The sequence below is a fragment of the Pungitius pungitius genome, chromosome 6, assembly GCF_949316345.1.
Source record: "Pungitius pungitius chromosome 6, fPunPun2.1, whole genome shotgun sequence".
Lineage (NCBI taxonomy): Eukaryota > Metazoa > Chordata > Actinopteri > Perciformes > Gasterosteidae > Pungitius > Pungitius pungitius.
In genome coordinates, this window is record NC_084905.1 from 2,851,722 (window position 1) to 2,871,421 (window position 19,700).

The window sequence follows — 19,700 nt, forward strand, 5'->3', positions numbered from 1 at the left end:
GTCAAAGATTTGGACACACTTTCATATTGAATTGGAAAATGTGTCCAAACCGTTGTTGGTACTGTATAAACAAAAGTGCATAGTAAAAAAGCAGAAACATTTTTTTTATCAGTGAGCTCTGTTCAGTCGTTTTTGTTATAAATGTATGTATTGATGTTAATAATGCTTATTCAGAGGGGATTTAGAGGAGGGGAAAACATCCCGGGGGGGGGGGGGGGGGGGGAACCGCATGGCTGGGTTACCCGAGTAAAGGGTTATAATTAAGAGTTTATTCTAACATATTGTGTGTATTTAAAAACACAACAGTAGTGGTTAAAAACACATTTGTTTCTATTTCAAAGAGAAATTGAGTTTGCTACCTTTCTCCATTTTTCAGTCCCTGCTTATTGATTGAGAGTGGGGGGTGACGCCCCTCCCAAGTCAAAACTGATCAACATCCCACCCTCGCTGTGAGCAATGGTTTGTCTGTATGTTTATTTAGAGCCAGTGTGCAACGGACATAATAAAATAATAAATATAATAAAATATACCTGCGATTGAATAATGGTCGGCGTTAATTAATAAATGAGTTAACGCGATGATAATGTCTTAAAGTGTCCATCGCTAGTTAATATAGTTAATATTGGCTAATGAACTTGCTTTAGCCAAATTGCAGCAATAATGCGTAAACACGTTCATTAATATAATCTAGCCAAGATACACTTAATATACCGTTCTGATTTGTATACACGTACACGTAATGCACATTATTTTATTTCAAATAGCCCAAAGCCTTTTGAAAAATCCTGCTACTCTATATTCAGTTGACAACACAGCAGAGCAGCTCAAGCCAGTTAGGTCAAGTTGCAGGTGAAGGAGATTTTTCTCACAAGAGGGGCTCATTTTCCAAGACGAAACTCTTACACTAAGCCTGAGGACTAGAGAGAAAACTGCAAAAAAGTATAAGGAATCTCCCATTCCACTTTCGTACATCGTTTGAGAGCCATTTCCAACTCCAGTCTCCATGAGCCGCGGGGGCCTCTCACCTGTATCCCGTCTGGGTGTCCACGCAGGTTCCCCCGTTCAGGCAGGGGTTAATCCGGTAGGAGGAGCAGGGCTGGTGGGTCATTTCCCTGGCAGCGCAACCACACACAGCCGAGGGTGTCACCTTCACTGACACCAGGGATAAGGCACCCGAGTCCACCAGGGTGGGCGTGTCAGCAATGCTCAAGCGCGTGGAGCAGCCGCCCGTTGTCTGGCAGTCGGCGCGCACGCACTCGTCTACCTGCACCTGGCTCACATTCGCATGCAGCAGGGAGTGCAGCTGCGTAGAGCCGGAGAAGGGAAGAAGAGAGGAGATGCAAACACGGGCAATTGCAGTACAATCACCTGTCAGTGAAGATACAAGGATTTGTGGCTCCAGTGTGGGTGAGCACAGAGTGATGTACATTTAGAGGCAATGCAAAAGAGAGAAGACGGGGCTAATTTACATAAAGGCTCTAAATATTCTATAACTGGCCAAGACATAAATGAAGAAAACAGAGAAGCAGGCAAATGAAGTAAAGTCGACAAAGAGTAGGAAAGAATGGGAGTGACAAAGAGACATGACACAGCCAGGCAATAAACAGACAGGAAGTTGGTGTGAAAATAGAAGGGCAGATAAAGAGCCCTGTTATCGCTTCCACTCAAGCTCCCGAGCCCGAGTGTATTGCTTAATGTATGAGCATCGATCTCTATCTATCAGACAGAACGGTATATATACCTTCTTTTTATGTGCGGCGAGGACAGAATGGAGTTTCTCGGGGCGCAAGTAGCCGTTATCAGTTAGCACATAGAAATGGATGTCCACGGTTCTCTCCTTCCTGTCTGCTATGCTGAAAATGTTGATGCTCGCCGGTCTGACAGACAGGGCGCCAGACAGGAAGTCCCAGAACGTCTCCAGTCGACTCTTCCCCTCGACGTGAGAGTCGATAAATTCTCTCGCTGTTATGCCTTCAGGAGACAAAGAGAGAACTACTCAGTCGTCAATGACAACTGCAGAGTTGATCAAAGTCTACTGAGTTCCGGATTCCATAAGCACAAGAGGTAGCCTAACATCTCCGGTTATTGATCCACTTCCACACTGAACCATCCTCAAGTTGTGATGCAGTCGAGTAATAAATGGTTTCTTTTTTGTAATAAAGACAGGGTCTTGAACAACTTGCTTTGTGCAAAATGTTTTAATGACAGGGAAATGAATCACTTTTGTGGTGCCCCCTTCCAATAATATCTGCAGAATGTGGGCAGTCATCTTTAATCTCCCGAAATGATAATGACTCGGAGTCAGAGGCATCCATAATAGCCGCCGAATGGCTTTTTAAATGTCAAGGACTTTACCTGACACTTCCAAATTGACCTTTACCATTGCCATTTGCTCCGAAAGACTGACAAAAGAATGAACATAAACTTCAGAGTTTCGAGGAAACTATCACCATCAAGCTTGCTTTACAATACTTGGAGCCGTTAAGTAATGCAAGTGTTAAAATGTCTGCTGACAGCCTATTATTTCAACGTTAACTGGATTGACAACCTGCTAATCAGTCAATGAAAAGTACCAATTTATTCATGCTTGTGGCAGATGCTGCCTCTGTCAACATCAGCCTCAAAAAAGAATCGCAAAAAAACAACGGCAACAAAGGGCGCATTCTCTAATTGGAGGAGGATGCGTGAGACTGCCAACTGAAAAAAAAACGCTACAGACAATATCGTGTTATGCCATGAAGTGTTGATGTTACCAGTCAGACGCAGCGAGGCAGACAACAAGATGGACTTTTCATCCAGCTCCCTGACATGAACTCTGACCCCTGAGAACACGTCGGGCCACACTCCGTCAGACACACCGACCCTCAGCCAGTAGCTGCCTGCTGGAGTGTTGGGTTTGATGGTCAGCACTCCTGAGCTCTGGTTCAGACCGAAGTACCTGAGAAAAGCAGAGGAGCGGTTAAGTAGGAGAGGACGGCTTCAGAGGTAGATGAAAGAAAGAAAGAAAGAGAAAGAAAAAAGAGGCTTTTTTTTTTGCTTGTTCAGAAGGAAAGTAGCTGACAGACAGACAGGTACAGAATTGCTCAGGTTACCTGGGTTTCTCCAGCAGGAAGCTAATGCAAGTTCATTTTGAGAGAAAAAAAGCAGAACAAAAAAAGCCAAGAAGAACAAAAAGAAAACAAAGTTTTTTCCAAAAGAGCTTCATAGTTGTCAAGGTAACTGTCAGAATTTGTTGCATGAATAAAACAAATATGCAATTGGTATTTCTAATCTGATCTTGAGGGTGTGAATACTGAATAGCTGCACAAGGAACCTGATGGAGTCAAACAGCGTTTAAAACGGTTTGTTCCATCTAGGGAATACCATACAGTTCGTGCGAGATTGCTTATTTCCTTTGAATCTGATTGCAGTTTCCAGAATGACAATCACTGCTGACGGCTGATTTTAGAGTCCCTTTTGGAAAGTTTAGCTCGTATTCGAGCCTAGGGAATTAAATACGAGATTAGGAGAAGTCACGTGTTTCAGAAATACAGCCGCGACGCTGAGTCCGCGTCCTCTCTCTTTTTCCAAATTCTACAATGCTGGCAGTTCTTCCGCCGTCTTTTGCTCCAGCACTTGTGCTGCAAATTTGTAGATCAGCGTGTTTTCAGAAAAAAAAAAAAAAAATGATATGCATTTAACAGAGCGCTCTTACTTTGCTGCACTTGTCTCCAGAGTGTAGGTCTTGTTGTCCCAGTCATCAGGATCTGGGGCATACACCTTCCCCAGTGCCGCATTTGCCAGCCTTCCTGTTCAAGGTAAACACACACACACACACACACACACACACACACACACACACACACACACACATTGATTGAGTCTGGACAGAATCTGCTGATGCCTACACTTATCCAGTCGTCCCTCTCTTCTCTTTATCTTGCGTTTCTGTGTTTGTTTCTACTTATTATGCTCATAACCGTGGAGCACCACTGCTGGAATGAATAGGCTCTCAGTGCTCCACTTCAGAGAGCGAGGAGCTTAAGGAAGCACGGGTATCTCTGTATGGATTATGTTATTATCGACCTGCACTGCCAGAGTAGTGCAGCCGCGTAAACAACGGTAACCTGGATGAGTCACGGCGTTCCCGTTTTACACAATTAACAAAACTGCCGTGTAGTGTGCGATCAAAACGTTAACGAGCCACCACACCTAACCAATTTACCTGGATGGTTTAAAAAACTAAATAAAAAAAAAACTAAAATAAGAATGATAATCCTTATCATAACGTGATGCTCGGATGAGCTTTCGGCACAGGGAGGGAATGTGCCGAGGGCTTGTTGAGAAAGGATTTGACAAAGATATTACCAAAACAAAACACTGCTGGAATGTAAACGGGAGGCTGGAATCATTAAATCCAGACTACACCAACAAGCTATGGGAAGGAAAACTTTACCCTCCAGCAGCAGCCTCAGTTTCTCCTCCTCCTTCACATGTCTGCCTGCAGTGAAGAAAGCTCTGTAGCTAAAGCGAGGTGCAAAGAAAAATGAAAGGAGGGGAAGCCAGCAACTCACCCTTACGGGTATGCACGTAGACATCTTTCTCCCCCGCCTGATGGGCGTTGTCATTCTGGTCGCCAATGGTGATAGCGAGTGTGGTAGTGGCCGTCATTGGTGGATCACCGCTGTCAACCAGAATAACCGGCAGGTGGAATTCACTCTGCCTTTCCCGGTCGAATCTACGCAGGGCAGTGAGCGTGGCGGAGCCGTTGCCGTGATCCTGCAGGTGGAAGTGGACGGCGTAAAGCGGGGGCAGCGAGAGAGAGAAGGGAGGCCCGTGCTCCGAGGAGTCTCTGTCCACAACACGAAGCAGAGTGTAGCTCCTGTTGAGCCAGACCACTTGGGGAGCCGGGCTGTTCTCCCACAGCACGGGAGCGTAGGCCGTCTCCAACTCCGGCCCGTTGTCATTCACGTCCAGCAGCGGTATGTGGACCGTGACAATGCCAGTCAGTGCCGGGTTACCCCGATCTGTCGCCATGACAACCACTTCATAACCCGCCACTGTCTCCCTATCCAGCGGCTTGGCAACCGTGACCAGACCGGCTCTACTGACTGTAAAATGTCCATATGGGTCAGATTGAGGTGAAATGCTGTACAGAATGTCCCCATTCGGGCCGGAGTCGGAGTCACTGGCCACAACTTGAATGATGCTGGTTCCCACAGTTACGTCCTCGGGCACAGGGGACAGCAGCTGGGAGCTTGGGGTGAACACAGGAGCGTTGTCATTTACATCCTCCACTAGAATCTGACAGTGGATGAGGCTGGAGAAGTCAGAGTCCTCCACCTTGAGGGTGAGATTGAACCGCTGCTCCCCCGGCCTCTCAAAGTCCAGCTTTCTCTTCAGTCTGAGAGTGCCCGTCTTCTCCAGTCTGTGGCTGACCACGTAGAATCGATGCTCCGCATCTCCTGCCACCACGCTGAAGGCCAACTGGCCATACGTGCCTGCGTCGGGGTCCACAGCACGCAGCTCCAGGATAGGAGCGTCTTCCTCGGTGCTCTCAGGCACGCGGGCACCACAGCGGCCCTCTTTAAACTTGGGCACATGGTCGTTGATGTCCGTCACGGCCACAGTGACGGTAGCCGTACCTATCATACCCCCGCCGTCCCGGGCCTCCACTACCAGCCTGTGGCTGTCGGCAAACTCCCGGTCGAGACCCCCCGCTGCCAAAGACAGCGTGCCGGTGCTGGAATCAATGTTGAAAAGGCCTGCGTTGTTATCCATGTGCACATTCTCGCTAATCCGGTACGTGAGGATTGCGTTCTGACCAACGGCCGCGTCGTCGCGGTCAACCGCTGTCATTTCCACCACAAACGTTCCCGGAGGAGAGTTCTCCGCCACGCTACTGTGGCAATTATCGGGCGCGCACGTGAAGGCGGGGGCGTTGTCATTGATGTCCCACACGTTAATAATGACGTCCGTGAAGCCGGTGAGTCCTTCGCCCTCTTCGTCCGTTGCCATGACAACAAAGCGCCAGACAGCGCGCTCCTCTCGGTCCATGGTGCGCTGGGCGTACATCTCGCCCGTGATGTCGTTGATCATGAAGTGCGACTCGGCCCCCTGGCCGTGGATAGAGTAGCGTATGGCGCCCTGGTCTGCGTCTTTGTCTGGGTCAGTGGCCGTCACCTGCGGAGATAAAGACAACGTCTCAAGGAAACGGACACGGTCACACGCAAGTTACGGCTTCCTCTTATATCTTTTCTTCCAGTCGTCACCCAGGTCTTCTTGGGATTTTTTAGACCAATTTACGCGTGTGTACTTTTTCCTGACTACCTGAATAAAAGCAATCAGCTTCGATTGGTCTTGTATCTTACAAAAGGCCTTTGAGTGGGTCGGACAGCGTTGCTGTGGAATTTCCTCACACAAGATCCATCACGGTTTCTCTAACTTGGTTTAAAATGCAGTAGTGAAAAAAAAAGCATCGTAAAACCCCTCAGCTTTTCATCCCAATCTCTCACCTGTAGTACAAACACGGGTGACCCATCCAGCTCCTCTGTGATGGAGCCATAATACTCATTCATGGAGAACACTGGCGCCTCGTCGTTCTTGTTAACCACGGTGACCACCACGGCTGCGTAGTCTTCCCACTTCCCGTCGGAAGCCAGGACGAGTAGCTTGTATCTCTTCTGCTCCTCGTAGTCCAGTGGTTGCGCGATGAAGATTGTCCCCACCTCGGGTTCTATGTCAAAAACGCCGCCCTTGTTGCCAGACGTAATCTGGTAGCGCAGCTTGGCGTTGGCTCCTGTAGAAGGAATTGGAAATGCATGACACAGTAGGCTGCTGCTTAGCAAGTCAGTGTTGTCCCTTTTCTTTGTCATTCCAGCAATAACAGAACTGTGTAACCACAAAAGCATTACTCTTCATTTCCTCCAACACCTAAGCATTGGTGTCCTTTTCTTGCTTTGGCTACCGAATTAATTTGAGAAAAAGTAAAAAAGAGAAAAATAAAAGGGAGCATGAGAGTAAAAAGCACCGTACAGTAATGCCCTTTAGGGTCCTCTTGGGAACGATTTTGACAAAGGGCCGGGGAGGATGTGGTTTAGTAAAGAGGAAGTCAATATCTGAACTTATCGACTGTGCTTCCATGGAGACCATCCAGTCTACCGGTTTAACATGGGAACAGATAAGATAATCTCCTTGAAGGAACAGTCTTCGTTTTCAATCATCCCGTTGGTTTAAAGTAGCTGGAATCCCATGTAAATACACTAATCTGTACTATTAACACAACCCCAGCTGACAAAGTGCTCTCTGCCTCCCACAGGGATCTGGCAGGCTTACAGCAGTCAAGCCCAGGGTGTTGCTGTTTAAACAAGACAGATTGAGCATAGCCTTTCAGACGCAAGTGCAACAGTATTGCAACTTTAATGTTGGTGGTTGGTGTTATTTCACAGCTATTCATCATTAGTGCCGCGGCCCAATCTAAGCTGCGCCCCCGCTCCCCATAAATACTTGATTAACGGCCCTAAACATGCCTGATAAAGGGATCTTAGGCGACTGCTGTACGGAGGATGAGCAACTGCTTTATTGGTTAAATCCCGCCCCCATACTGTGTGGGAGCGTGTCACTCTTTTTGGAACATATGTGCAACATTGCATTACCAAGCACTCAAATGACTACTGCTAAATCTAGCACACGGCACAATTTCATCAGAGCTTAGGCCGGATTGGGAAAGATTGCCCAAAGGGTCCATTTATGCTTTCAGTTACAAATGCAGACCATTTTGCACAGAGGTGCGTACTTGGCACACAATTCCCCGCTTGACAGACTGCCAAAATACTTGGGTTACTCTTATTTTAAAGGGGGAAATGTAAAAACTTTCATTTTTAGTAGATCAGCTTTTCCATAGCTTTTTGTCGGCTGGCTTCTTTAACCTTTAATTCTAGGGAAGTGGCACGTATGAAATCTCCCTTGGACCTGCTCAGCGTGCTGCTTTATCAAGCGTACCTTCATCCTCGTCATTAGCACTAACGGTGACAACAGCCAGGCCCACATCTGCATCCTCGTCCACCCCGACTTCATACAGGCGCTGAGCAAAGACTGGTTTGTTGTCATTGACGTCGCTGATGAAAACCCTCACATACGCTGTGTCTGCAAGAATGACAGAATGATTAAACGGCATAGCGCACACACACACACACACACACTTTGCCGAACACGTTATGTGTGTATTTTCCCTCTATCGGTTTATTGATTCTTCAATTTATTTTCACTGTTTAGTGTGGAAGAAGCACTTAACGGAACTCAAAGTGCCTCATAGACATCGAAATCGGAGAGAACATTACTCGTAAAATGTGCTGTAAATCACGAAAACGATTCATTTTGTTACGAGTATATTGTTTTATGGGGTGACTGTTTTAAACATAAAGAATAACATAATGTGGCTAAACTTCTTCAGCAAGCTGCTTTTTTGCATTTATTTATGTATAATCTCTCTAAATATGTTGACGACAGTTTGTGCCCTCCTCATTACAGTGTTTATTTCTTTAGCTAGAAACAGTAAATTATGTGCTCACAGTATACATGGGTGACAGGTTAATTTGGACCTGATGCAGTAAGAGACGACGCTGGAGGAAGCTTGCTCTATTTTCTCGGCTTGTTTTTACATCTCATGTCTTGGTGAATCCCAGAGGTGCCACAGTGTGACAGGTAATGTTTGCAGAGTAGATGAGCCCCGCTGAAGGTGTGAGAATCATTGCCCAAGACACAGCTAAGGCTCATTGTAGATGCTAAGCAGCCCTTGCAACTCTCAAGAGACGGATTTACCATTTTGAAACATCACGCTTTACCCCTAATACCTCCTTTGCAAATATTTGCAAAATATCCACTTTAAATATAAATTTCATATAAAATTAAATTTAGATAAAGGACGAAATTTTGAATGTTGAAAATTAAAACGCGGGATTAAAATAAGGGGGTTGTAGCTATTTTCACAAGGATAGAGGGTCGGACAAAATGTTTTAATGTCAATCCTAAAGGTACAAACGAATGAATTACGCAATCCTGAGAATGAAATTTTAGTATTGCCTTATTGTCTATTAGGGGAAAAAACACTGATTTTTATGAAAGTAACATTGCACCAAGTTAACTTGAATGTAAATACAACGAAAAACCACAGTTTATATGACTGAAAAAGATACATTAAAGTGAATTAACTGCCGTTGCCTTATTATTGAGTTACATGTAAAAATGGGCATCAAATTGTCTTTTTGGAATCAGTCATTATGCAAAATGACTAACTAGTCTAATCTAGTTTCTTACTAAGTGCTAAATGATAAGATTATTTAGACTCTCAGGTCTGTAAGGTACATTGCTACATTCAGCTAGTTTTAGCAACAAAGCTAATGTGTAGCTATGTATTGAAGGTTTTTAGACGGATCAAACCATGTTGGACGCAGGCAAACAAATTTCTTTCTTCTGAATGTGCTAAGCTAACCGTACAGATACATGTGTAAATTGTCTCCCAGTGAGTGTACTTCCCAAAATCTCTACCTATATTTTAAATTCATGACACAAAGCATGAACATCATTAAAATGCTCATAGTTTCTAACCTGAGTTGGGCTGTTTGTTCTTGCCAGGTCGCGCCGATTCCTGGCCATCTACAGACTGGACTTCCAGCAAATAGGAGCTACGGGCCTCCCGATCAAACACAGCTTCTGTGTAGATTAGGCCAAGTTTTGGGTCCACGCAGAACAGATGGTGGTCGCCACTGCTGTCACTCAGCAGAGAGTAAGTTATCTGTGGACCGCAGGGAATTTCACAGTTAAGCCACAGCATTATTTCAAGCAATAACCTTCAGAAATAGGCCCAATTAAATGTGTTGTGGCTGTAAATGTCAGGACGTCTCTATCATATTCCCAGAGACTGTCTTCTCATTACAAAAAAATTAAATCGATACTCTGAATCCCACCTACATTGTCTAACAGGTCACTCACTCACCTGTGAGTGACACTGTGACAACTCTGAGATAAAAGCTTCCGCAGTGTTGTGTAATGTGTGATGTTACACAACACTCAGCACAACACAGATGTTTTCGCAGAGAAGAGTTGTCTGAGGGTGGTTGAAAATGCCATCATGGTTTTATACCCGCACAACGCTAAGACCAGTAATAGACAACCACAAACCTCTCCATTGAGGCCGAGGTCCTTGTCATTGGCAGACACCTGGAGAACCAAAGTCCCGATCTGGGCTCCTTCTGTTACTGAAGCCTCGTAGATGGAGGATGTGAAAAATGGCACGTTGTCATTGACGTCTGAAGGGAGTAGATAATGTGTTCATTTATATATTGTAATCTGTGAATAAATGATCTTTATTCCCAGATGACTCACTTTAAATATGTAAAGGTTTGATTTTATGAAGAAAAAAAAAGCAGCTAACTTGAACATTTTGGATGTTGGACTACACCTGTAGATGAACTCAACATTTAATAGCTAAAATATATTCAATGGATTCTTTAGGTAAAGATGTCAAACCACAGACAAATACATCAGTTTTGTGTCTGACATAAAGTATGTTGTAAAAAAAACCCTCATATAAATATTTCGGCTATATATATATAGACATACATACATATATCCGTCTTATTTAGAATCATCTTGTTATTATATTTATATCATTACCTCTTCAACCTTATGATATTGTCACTAGATGACATTTTTACAATTAATTCAATAAACCAGCAGCTAATCATCCCTCACTACACTCAATTAAATGCTAAATGAACATCAGAAACTGACCTGTAACATTAACATAAACTGTAGTGAAGGCTGCGAGAGGCACTGCAGCCACGTTCTGTGCTCGAACCCGGAGAGAGAAGACGGGTGTGGTCTCGTAGTCCAGCGGCTCGGACACCAGAATGGACGCAGAGCTGTCATCGCGGTTGGGTGAGAGGTAAAAACGGACGGGCATGTTGGTCTCGGGGACCATGCCATCCTCCAGGTTATATGTCACCCTTGGATCACCCAGCTGAGAGGTCGCCTTGATTGTCTGAATAAGCGATGCAACAAAAAAAAAACAGCAGAAAACAACCCTGAGCTGAGAAACCTTCATTAAGTTATGTTAACTGACCACACTTCTGCTAACACATCGCTGTCAGCTATAGCTCCGTAATTAACACCAATACATGAAGGTCACACTGTTTTTTTTTTGGTTTAAATTTGATTACAATTATTGCAATCATTTATTATCTGGTAAGAAACCGGATAGGATGAGAGTAATGTTTTTTTTCTCTCTTAAGGTTGACAGCTATCTATTCTTCAAATCAAATGAGAAATTCTGAATTAATTCACTAAGCCTGCAGTCATGAAACTTGCTTTGCACGTGCAGTCCAATGTCAGCCTTCTCTACGAGCATCAACGTGAGACACTTTTTCAGATTTTGCAGCGCACTGACAGGCTTTAAAAAGGTGCATTTTGAGCTCAATGAGAGCAGTGTCTGAATAACACTCAGCCTGTGCAATAATCCAGCAGTGGAGGGGGGGGGGGGGGGGGGGGTGTAAACCAAACAAGCATTGAGCCTGTTCAATTACAGCAACATTAGCTCGACAACATTGGTGCTAGTGGTGTAAACAGTTTACTCCCCATCAACCACTATCGGCGTACCACTATCGGTGTGTCCCTGGCGGCGTTCTCCGGGATGACGACGCTGTAGCTCTCCTTCTCCCACTGTGGAGGCTGGTTCTTCACGTTGGTGATGGTGACCGCCAGCTCCACGGAAGTGTTTTGTGCCCCCCCATCGGTCGCGATGATGTCCCGCGTGATATAAGTTCTCTGCGAAAGTTGAGTCACATAAAGTCATCATTTTTATGAGTAAAACAATTAGCTTTTTGATAAACTATCAAATGAGTCACAGTTCTAGTTTGAGCAGAAAAGAATACAACTGTATGACCTTGATTAACTACACTAACTTGTTGTATGAGCTCCATTTAGAGAAATCGTTTAATTAGGCCAAGAACAACAGAGGCAGCAGAGCTTTAGGTTGCACAAAAGCTCTTCTACTTTTCTAATTGTGGTATAATTGAACCGCTAAAAAATAAAGGAGTACATTTGTCTGAGGAGCTGTATTTTATTACAGGGAAGAATTCCTTTAGAAGTCATTAGAGCATTTGATTGTGTTCATCTAAATTAGACAATGGGCAACATCAACAAAACCCTCCCCACAGAGCAAAGAAGCGTTTCACTAAAGGGCCTCTTTTTGCTCACACAAGGAAATGTAATTCTAACCACTCAGAGTAAAAGATAACACCAGTCATGTATACCACTTTGTTAATGGAAAATTGAGATTCAACGTTTCAGCCATTGGTGGCATCAATGCAAATTGTGCCTGAGACACGTTATAATTGTACTGCAGATAAAACAAAATGTCTCTTGACTATTGAAACTTCATTTCATTTTTTTTTGTTACAATCCAATTATTATTTGTGAAGATGTACAAGCCTTTTCCGAAGCTGCATAATAAGAACAAACGTTCTGTTATGTCCAATGTGGACCAAGCGGCTTTGTGTTTACAGCAAATAAATAAGTGACTGACTTTTTGGTGACATCCAACCAAGGTATAAAATTAATTTTACAGTAATGGTGTCTTATCTGATCCAGAAATGATCCAAAAAATATTCTGTGTAGAGTCCCAACCAGCTCTTGCATCTCCTCCACTCCATAGTCTGTGGAGCAGTACTGTACAGTGTGGAGAGGCCGCTCTGGCTGTACTGTCTTTGGACATGATCATAATCACTGCAGTTCAACACCCCGTCTCCTTCATCTTCCACTGAAGTGCCCCAGGCTTTACTCGGAGGAGTGTGGCGAAATACGGCCTTAATACTTATTCACTGTAATCAGAAACCGTGATGACCAAATCAAAAGAGAACAATGTATCAGACCAGCTGAGACATTTAACATTTAATGAAGTGCTTTTGCAATCTGCAAAAAGATTAAGGGGAGGATTCCAACAGCTTCTTAAACCATGGTGAAAAATGCAACAGCTTTGTTCAGGGAGGTTTTGAGCTTAACACTTTAATTTTGCATGAAGTCAGCAGCAAGATTTCCCAACACATCTAACACTACTGCACTAAAAAGCATGTTAAATAAAGAATGGCTGAGGCTCTACAGTGCTTTTGCAAGTTTCTAGCAAAGAACAACTCCTACATTTAAATAAGTGAAAGAGGAGGAAACAGTAGGAAGAGCTGTGATAGGCTAGAAACGTCTGAGTCTATAGCGGGCCATATCAAAACAGTAATTAGCTGAAAAACGATTTGCTAGATTTCATGTTCAAAATATCTATACAACTAAAACAATCCACCTACCCGACTCGTCTCCTCAAGCTGTTCTTCTCATCAATGCCATGTGATGCATTCAAATTGAAAGGCCTTGAATATCTTGTATCAAAGCCACAGTGTTTGAGATGGACAATCAGTCTTGGTTCGTAATAATTAAATGAACTAAAAATCTGTGCCATGCACTTAAAATAAGCATGCCCTTTTCTATTGAAAGCAACTGCTACAGGTTTCATTATTGATATGCACATTTAAATGATAAGGGTTAATAACACTAGCAGTGAAATAGACAGAACTAGTTATGAAGAAGTTGTAAAAAACTATATGTAATCATTTGTTTAACTTGAATTAGTCTCCCTTCATTTTCATTCACTGTATTCTTTCCACATGCATCCCTTCTGGTGGTACACACACAGCAGATTAGGAGCAACAGACAGAGGCCCTTCGATGTGGCTTATTCATTAACTCTGTTGACACAGACCCTCAGGCCCCCTTGTGATATAGACCGTGTGTCTGTGTGTGTGTGTGTGTGTGTGTGTGTGTGTGTGTGTGTGTGTGCTGGCTGATAAGAAGGCTTGCTAATAAGGGCTGGCTGACCTGTGATATTGGCTGGTTAACGTAGATCCATCCAGTGACGGGGTTGACCTGCAGGTACTCAGGCTGCTCCAGGGACATGGAGTAAGTGATGGCTGCATTAGTCCCAAAGTCGTCATCGTGAGCTGCCACGCGCAGGAAGCTGGTCCCGACCAAGGTGTCTTCTCTCAGGAAGTCTGCAGGGGATAGAAATAATGAATGTGCACAGGAGGACAAGGCTCCTGGTTAAGTTTGGTTCAAGTCCAGCCTGAGAGGTTACAGTAAGACCACTAATGAATTAGGTAAAACTAATTTAGGCTATTACAATGTTTTTTTGTATTTTCAATTTTCAAACAGAGATGAAATTCATTACGGAATTAATGGTATTTAATCCCCCTCCACTATTATTTGAGGCCTTAATTGCTCTTTAACTCAGCGTTTTTAAGGTTTTTTTTGTGCTTCACCTCTGAGGATACTTTTTTTAAAATTACATTTGTGCACATACATTTATACTACTTACACTCATAGCGCAAATTCTCAAACTTGGGGCTGTTATCATTCTGGTCCAGTATTTGGACAGTGAGCTGACAGATGCCAATGAGCGGCTCCTCTGCCCGATCAGTGGCCGTTACTGTAATTGAATACTCTCTCTGCCGCTCCCTGTCGAACCGTCTGGCTGTAGCAATCACTCCTGTGAATACAGAAGAACCCCAACATACACACGTGAATGCATTTAAATCCATCCACCCGTAGAACATTCTCTGATTCACCTACGAATGAATGTATCCAGCCACCCATCAATTCATCCTACCATCCGTGCGTGAATCTATGAATCCACACATCAAGAAAGCCAGCAAACAACTGCACATTTCCATGAGTAAGTCTTGCATCCCTTTTAAGTGCAGTGACTTTGTTATTAAATCTTGAGATGAAGAAAATAGAGAAGCTTTAAAGATAAAATACCAAATCAACATGTTGACGTGCTAGGACTTGTGAACAGCTTTTAATCGTTTTAAAACACCAAGCTTGACCAGATTAAATTAAATGACGATTGAGAGTTGACAGTTTGGCCCATTTGACTCGTTCTTAGTGATAGCAGCTTGAATCACACAGACTTGAATTAGAGAAGACAATTATCTTTAGCATGCAGCGCTGCCTATTGACGGGGGAAGTCAGTGCTTAATTGAGACCTGTTTTAGCGCAGGCGATCTGAGAGTCCTCTACCTGTGTCTGGGTGAATTCTGAAGGCGGGCATGGTGCTGTCTCGGTGCATTAAGCCATATTTGACTTTTCCATTCGCTCCCTCATCTGCATCCTTCGCATGAACTTGCAACACAAAAGTCCCCGTAGACTGATTTTCCAGCACTGAAGCCTGCTCACGGTATTGCTGGCACTTAGACAGAGAAAGGGAGGTTGAGAAAAAGAAGGAGACACAAACACTAATAGTAAGTGGATTTGTAATATGAGAATATACAGTAAAATATGATGCATAAATGAGAATACAGGGATCAAAGAAAACAAAATCACTAAGTGGAAACTATGCATCAGAAACAAAATGAAAGCTATAGATACAATAACCCACATCTAAGGAACTAAAAACACTTGAGCTGATTTCTTTTGAAGAGCCAGCAGTGAACAGCTTTGTCTAGCTTTGCCCCTTAAGAACATATGCCCCAGATAGAGAGCTGCTCTCTGGAGTCTCTCTTTTGAAATCATATATAAATGCTCGCTACTCTTTCAGTGAACCAGAGAGATGGAGATGAGATCAAAGGCAGTGAGCGAGCAATATGAAGAAGAATAATGTAAGGGTTCATGGGACGTGATGGCACATCCAGTGTGGCCTCACGGTTCTGTTCATAATAATCACATAATATCAAACACACAGTCATTCTAGACCAGATTCTGAGGCGTGAGGTGATATTTAAAAGACGTGGCGTTGTAAAGACTTCCAGCCCACCCAGAGGACCGCAAGAAAGTATGTCTTCTGCCAAAGTTCAAGTCAGTCCTAATTAAGGAGGAAGTTAATTAAACAGGTAAAGTATATTGTGATGATATTGCACTTTTTTTTTCAGAAATTAATTGAAATCCCAATGGAGCGCCTAAAGATAGAGTGGCTGTGCAGGCTAATCAGAACTCCTGGGAAAACAGAGCGAAGAGAGACGCAGAACACCAGGGCAAAAAAAAAGAAGAAAAGCTGCAGAGTGGGATGAGGAGAGTGAGGAAGGAGTGATAGACAGAGGAATACCTGAAGAGCGCCGAGCACATGAGACACACAGGGAGAAAAAAGACGAATGGAACAATATTGTGAAGGCTGATTCTTTGAATGGAGGCAAAACAACTGACAGTCTGCTACTAAGGATGCTTCAGGTTGGCAACAACGACAAAAACAACGCTTAAAAGGAATTATTCTGGGAAACAATCATTGTTTTGCCATCTTTAGACGAAGTCATGTCTCTACGGTAAGCAGGAAGAGAGCAAACAACACCCGCAAAAAGAACGTGCTGACTTTGCAGTAAGCACATAAGTTGATGATTTAGGAGGTTTGCTGTAATAAAGATGAGGTGAAAATCCTCACCTCCTCAAACACGGGTTTGTTGTTGTTGACGTCGTCAACTCCGACGATGACTCGAGCCGTGGAGACGAGAGGCTGCAGGCCTCCTGATGCATTGTCATCTGTGGCCGTTACATTCAGGACGTACTCCAGGCCTTGAAGCTCGGGCAGGGGAGCGGAGCGGAGACGGATCAGCCCTACGAAGACCACAGGCCCATTAAATGACACATTATATAACAGAGTCCCTCCTTACACATTAAGCGCAACCATTCCATTAGTCATTAAGCAGGAAGTTATTGCCGCTGTGGCCTTGCACGGTGAGGAATGTGCTATCAATAAAAACACAGCAGAAGGAGCATGTTGTTGTACAAATTAGAGAAAAGATAGCGACTAGTGGTCGAGAATGCGTCGGAAATCTGAAAATCCCCAAAAACACAATTTCACAGTGGTGATTTTGTCACATTGCTAATCTAATAATGGCATGCGCTCCCCCTAAAGATGCCCGTCCGGCTCACGCACTTGTGCAGAAACGTAAAGTTCTAAGTGACTCGGGTTAGGAGTTAACCAGGCTCAGCAGATGCCTATTAGTGGATCCTCCCTCCCCCCCCCTCGGCCTGCTTTCACGTAAACGTCAAGATAAAAGGTGGGATAAAAGGAAGGAGCGTCTGAGTCAACATCTTTCTCGTCAACAGTAACACAAAAAACATCGTAGGTTGCAGGAGGAACAAGCAGCCTGTGATGTGGTGGGGGAACTCATTGAAGTGAGAGCGTCGGGCGATTTTTTTTTATTCCCGCGCTGCGTTTCTATTCATCTCTTTCCGAGGTCCTGATTGAAGACGACACAGCGTGCTGATACACACATATGTGAGTGCCTGCACTTTACTCGCTATATCCCCCCCAGCCCGCACAGCGGAGAGGGGTCCCGGGCTCCTGATGACAACGTGTGACGTTGGCACCACTGCCCCGGTACATTAAAACAAGTGAAGGGCGGGATGTACACGGTAATTCGTTGGTCCCAAATGTCAAACTTGTTCACGAGTGAGACATGAGCACTCGCGGCATTCAATGAGCCAGCTTTATTCGCATATACTGTAAGTGGGAAGGAGTACAGTGGTTTTCCTGCACCCAAAGGATATCAGCCTGAGTATTTTTTTTTTTTTTTTTTTTTTTTTTTTGCTCTGAGGATACACAGAAAGGGTGGAGAGGAATATAAAAAGATGACAGAATAGAAAGAGGAGCTGACAGAGCGCAGCCGGGAGATTGTGAGCTATGATAGAGCAGCTGTTGTGAAATTGAATTGAAAGGGTTGGGTGACAAATGTCACGGTGATTGCCACTGGTCTCGGATCAAAGGGTAAATAAAAAAGATGAACTGTGCAGTCGCCAATGCTACAAAGCTTCCTCTTATGTATGTTGCAAAAAAAAAGGTTTAAAAGTTTCCTAAAAAAATGTGCTCGTTTATATTTATGTCTCCAATCGTAGAAAGAAGGGCGCTCAGGTTGAAATCACAGCTTTAGAAATCAACTTCCAAAAGCTTTCCGCGTTGACTTTGCAAGTAAAGGGCACTCGTCTCCCACCACTGCAGCGGGAATGTATCAAAGGAAATTGAATGTGTGATTTGATGGAAAGCCTGTCAATTAGACCCGAGGGCTGCAAAGTGAAGCCACGTTGGGACGATTAAGAAGAATCACCTTTCTGGCTGTCGATGACGAAGTTGCCTTCCTCGTTTCCCGCCGTTATGGAGTAGCTTATGCCGTCTCCATCTGGGTCTTTGGCCAGAACGGTGGCGACGAGGGTGTTGGGCCCCGCGTCCTCGGAAACAAACGTTCGATATCTGCAAAGTGGAACTCAAGCTTTACGAGTGCAGGAGAGAGAGAGAGAGAGAGAGAGAGAGAGTACACGGATAGAAGACACAAGCCCAATGATAAACACACACAGGCAGGAGATACAAGTCATTCACACGGTCCACGGCATCAGCAAGCTGATTGGACTTATGGCCGTGACTTTTGCTTGTCACTATGATTTAACCTGTCCTTTTAGCCGGCCCGACTCCAGACAAATGACGGTGTCTACTGGGAGGGTGAAGCCTTTGGACAAATGGGGCTTCCGCACACCCAGCCCACTGTGAGCCGTTTGATCCAGTGCCTTTTAAAATGTCAGCAGTGATTTGCTTGCCGCGTGGAGCTGGGGCTGCGCGAAACACAGGAGGCCGATGTCCCGCCGTGGCACGAAGCACGACGGAGTGGAGATGAACTTGAGTGACTTGGGAGGACGTGGAGATGAAGAGAAAAGGCGCGCGTCAGGAGAAAGACAGCTGGCACTGAGATGACGTGGTGAAGAGAGATGAGTGGGAGGAACGAGGTGGTCTGGCAGACACGGCGAGGTGTTGGAAACGCTGTAAGACGGGGCGGCGTCCTCACAGAGTTTGATTTGTCAGCACAATTCTTCTCGTTGTGAGATCTGTGCTGTGTCCTCTTCTCATGTGTGTGTGTGTGTGATGATGTGTGTTGTAGGGAGGGATGTTGGTGTCTGTAGTGCGAAGTCGGAGGTGATAGATGGTTCATAGAAGAACACTGATGGGTGATTCATCTCCGCCGCAGAATGAGTGACCTGTAATCTGTCAGCGGGCTCAGAGGCCACCTCTCTGGGATGAGGCGTGCACACTCCCTCGGCTTCCCTTCATCTCACCGAACTGGGAAGCCGGCTGTGTGTTGTCTCTGCCTAGCCATTGCTTACTTCTAGCCTCTCTAGTACTCACTCGCACTCCACTCGGAGGTCCTGCCGGGAGGCACGAACTCACGCGTACGGACGTCTCGATCCGCCCGACTCGATGCACATTCCGTAAACGGCGTAGTATCCATCGGTCCACCCACAACACTGTCTGGCTTTTCGTCGTTTTCAGGCCAGGCTGTTCCCTTTTCCGCCCCTCGCAGTGCGTATCTACGTCTCAGCATGACACAGCATAACGAGGCGCCGGCTGGACTGACAAGAGAATCCCGTCCGACTGCCGACAGGCCTCTTTATTTATCTGCAGAACTGACCGGCCGGTCTCCTTTCGACTCGCTGTGCATGTTTCGGTGTTCTCCTCAGCCTTTGTTTCGATGCTTTTCTCCTCAGTTTGTCTGCTCGCGTCTGCACCTGTTTGCCCCCCCCCCACCGGTTCGGGTCTGTGTCCAGCCACCTGACACCTGACACGCAGCGACAGAGAGCAACGGAGGTTTGCAGCGGGCCTCCTGTGAAGGGTCACTGAAACATGACAGACAGGACAAGCGGCTT

General features: G+C 45.0%; 1 protein-coding gene across 1 annotated transcript in view; it reads right to left on the bottom strand.

Annotated features, from left to right (window-relative positions):
- LOC119196244 (neural-cadherin-like) overlaps nt 1-19,700 on the bottom strand; it is a 79,789-nt gene that overhangs the window by 18,475 nt on the left and 41,614 nt on the right. Inside the window, exons 7-22 of the mRNA XM_037451781.2 lie at nt 18,116-18,258; nt 16,450-16,622; nt 15,099-15,267; nt 14,395-14,565; nt 13,899-14,071; nt 11,635-11,802; nt 10,771-11,020; nt 10,159-10,286; nt 9,586-9,772; nt 7,981-8,124; nt 6,495-6,778; nt 4,554-6,162; nt 3,695-3,788; nt 2,754-2,938; nt 1,742-1,971; nt 1,026-1,303 (exon numbers count right to left, since the gene is read on the bottom strand). Of these exons, the coding sequence (XP_037307678.2) occupies nt 1,026-1,303; nt 1,742-1,971; nt 2,754-2,938; nt 3,695-3,788; nt 4,554-6,162; nt 6,495-6,778; nt 7,981-8,124; nt 9,586-9,772; nt 10,159-10,286; nt 10,771-11,020; nt 11,635-11,802; nt 13,899-14,071; nt 14,395-14,565; nt 15,099-15,267; nt 16,450-16,622; nt 18,116-18,258 (4,386 nt within the window). The remainder of the gene's footprint in view (nt 1-1,025; nt 1,304-1,741; nt 1,972-2,753; nt 2,939-3,694; nt 3,789-4,553; nt 6,163-6,494; nt 6,779-7,980; nt 8,125-9,585; nt 9,773-10,158; nt 10,287-10,770; nt 11,021-11,634; nt 11,803-13,898; nt 14,072-14,394; nt 14,566-15,098; nt 15,268-16,449; nt 16,623-18,115; nt 18,259-19,700) is intronic.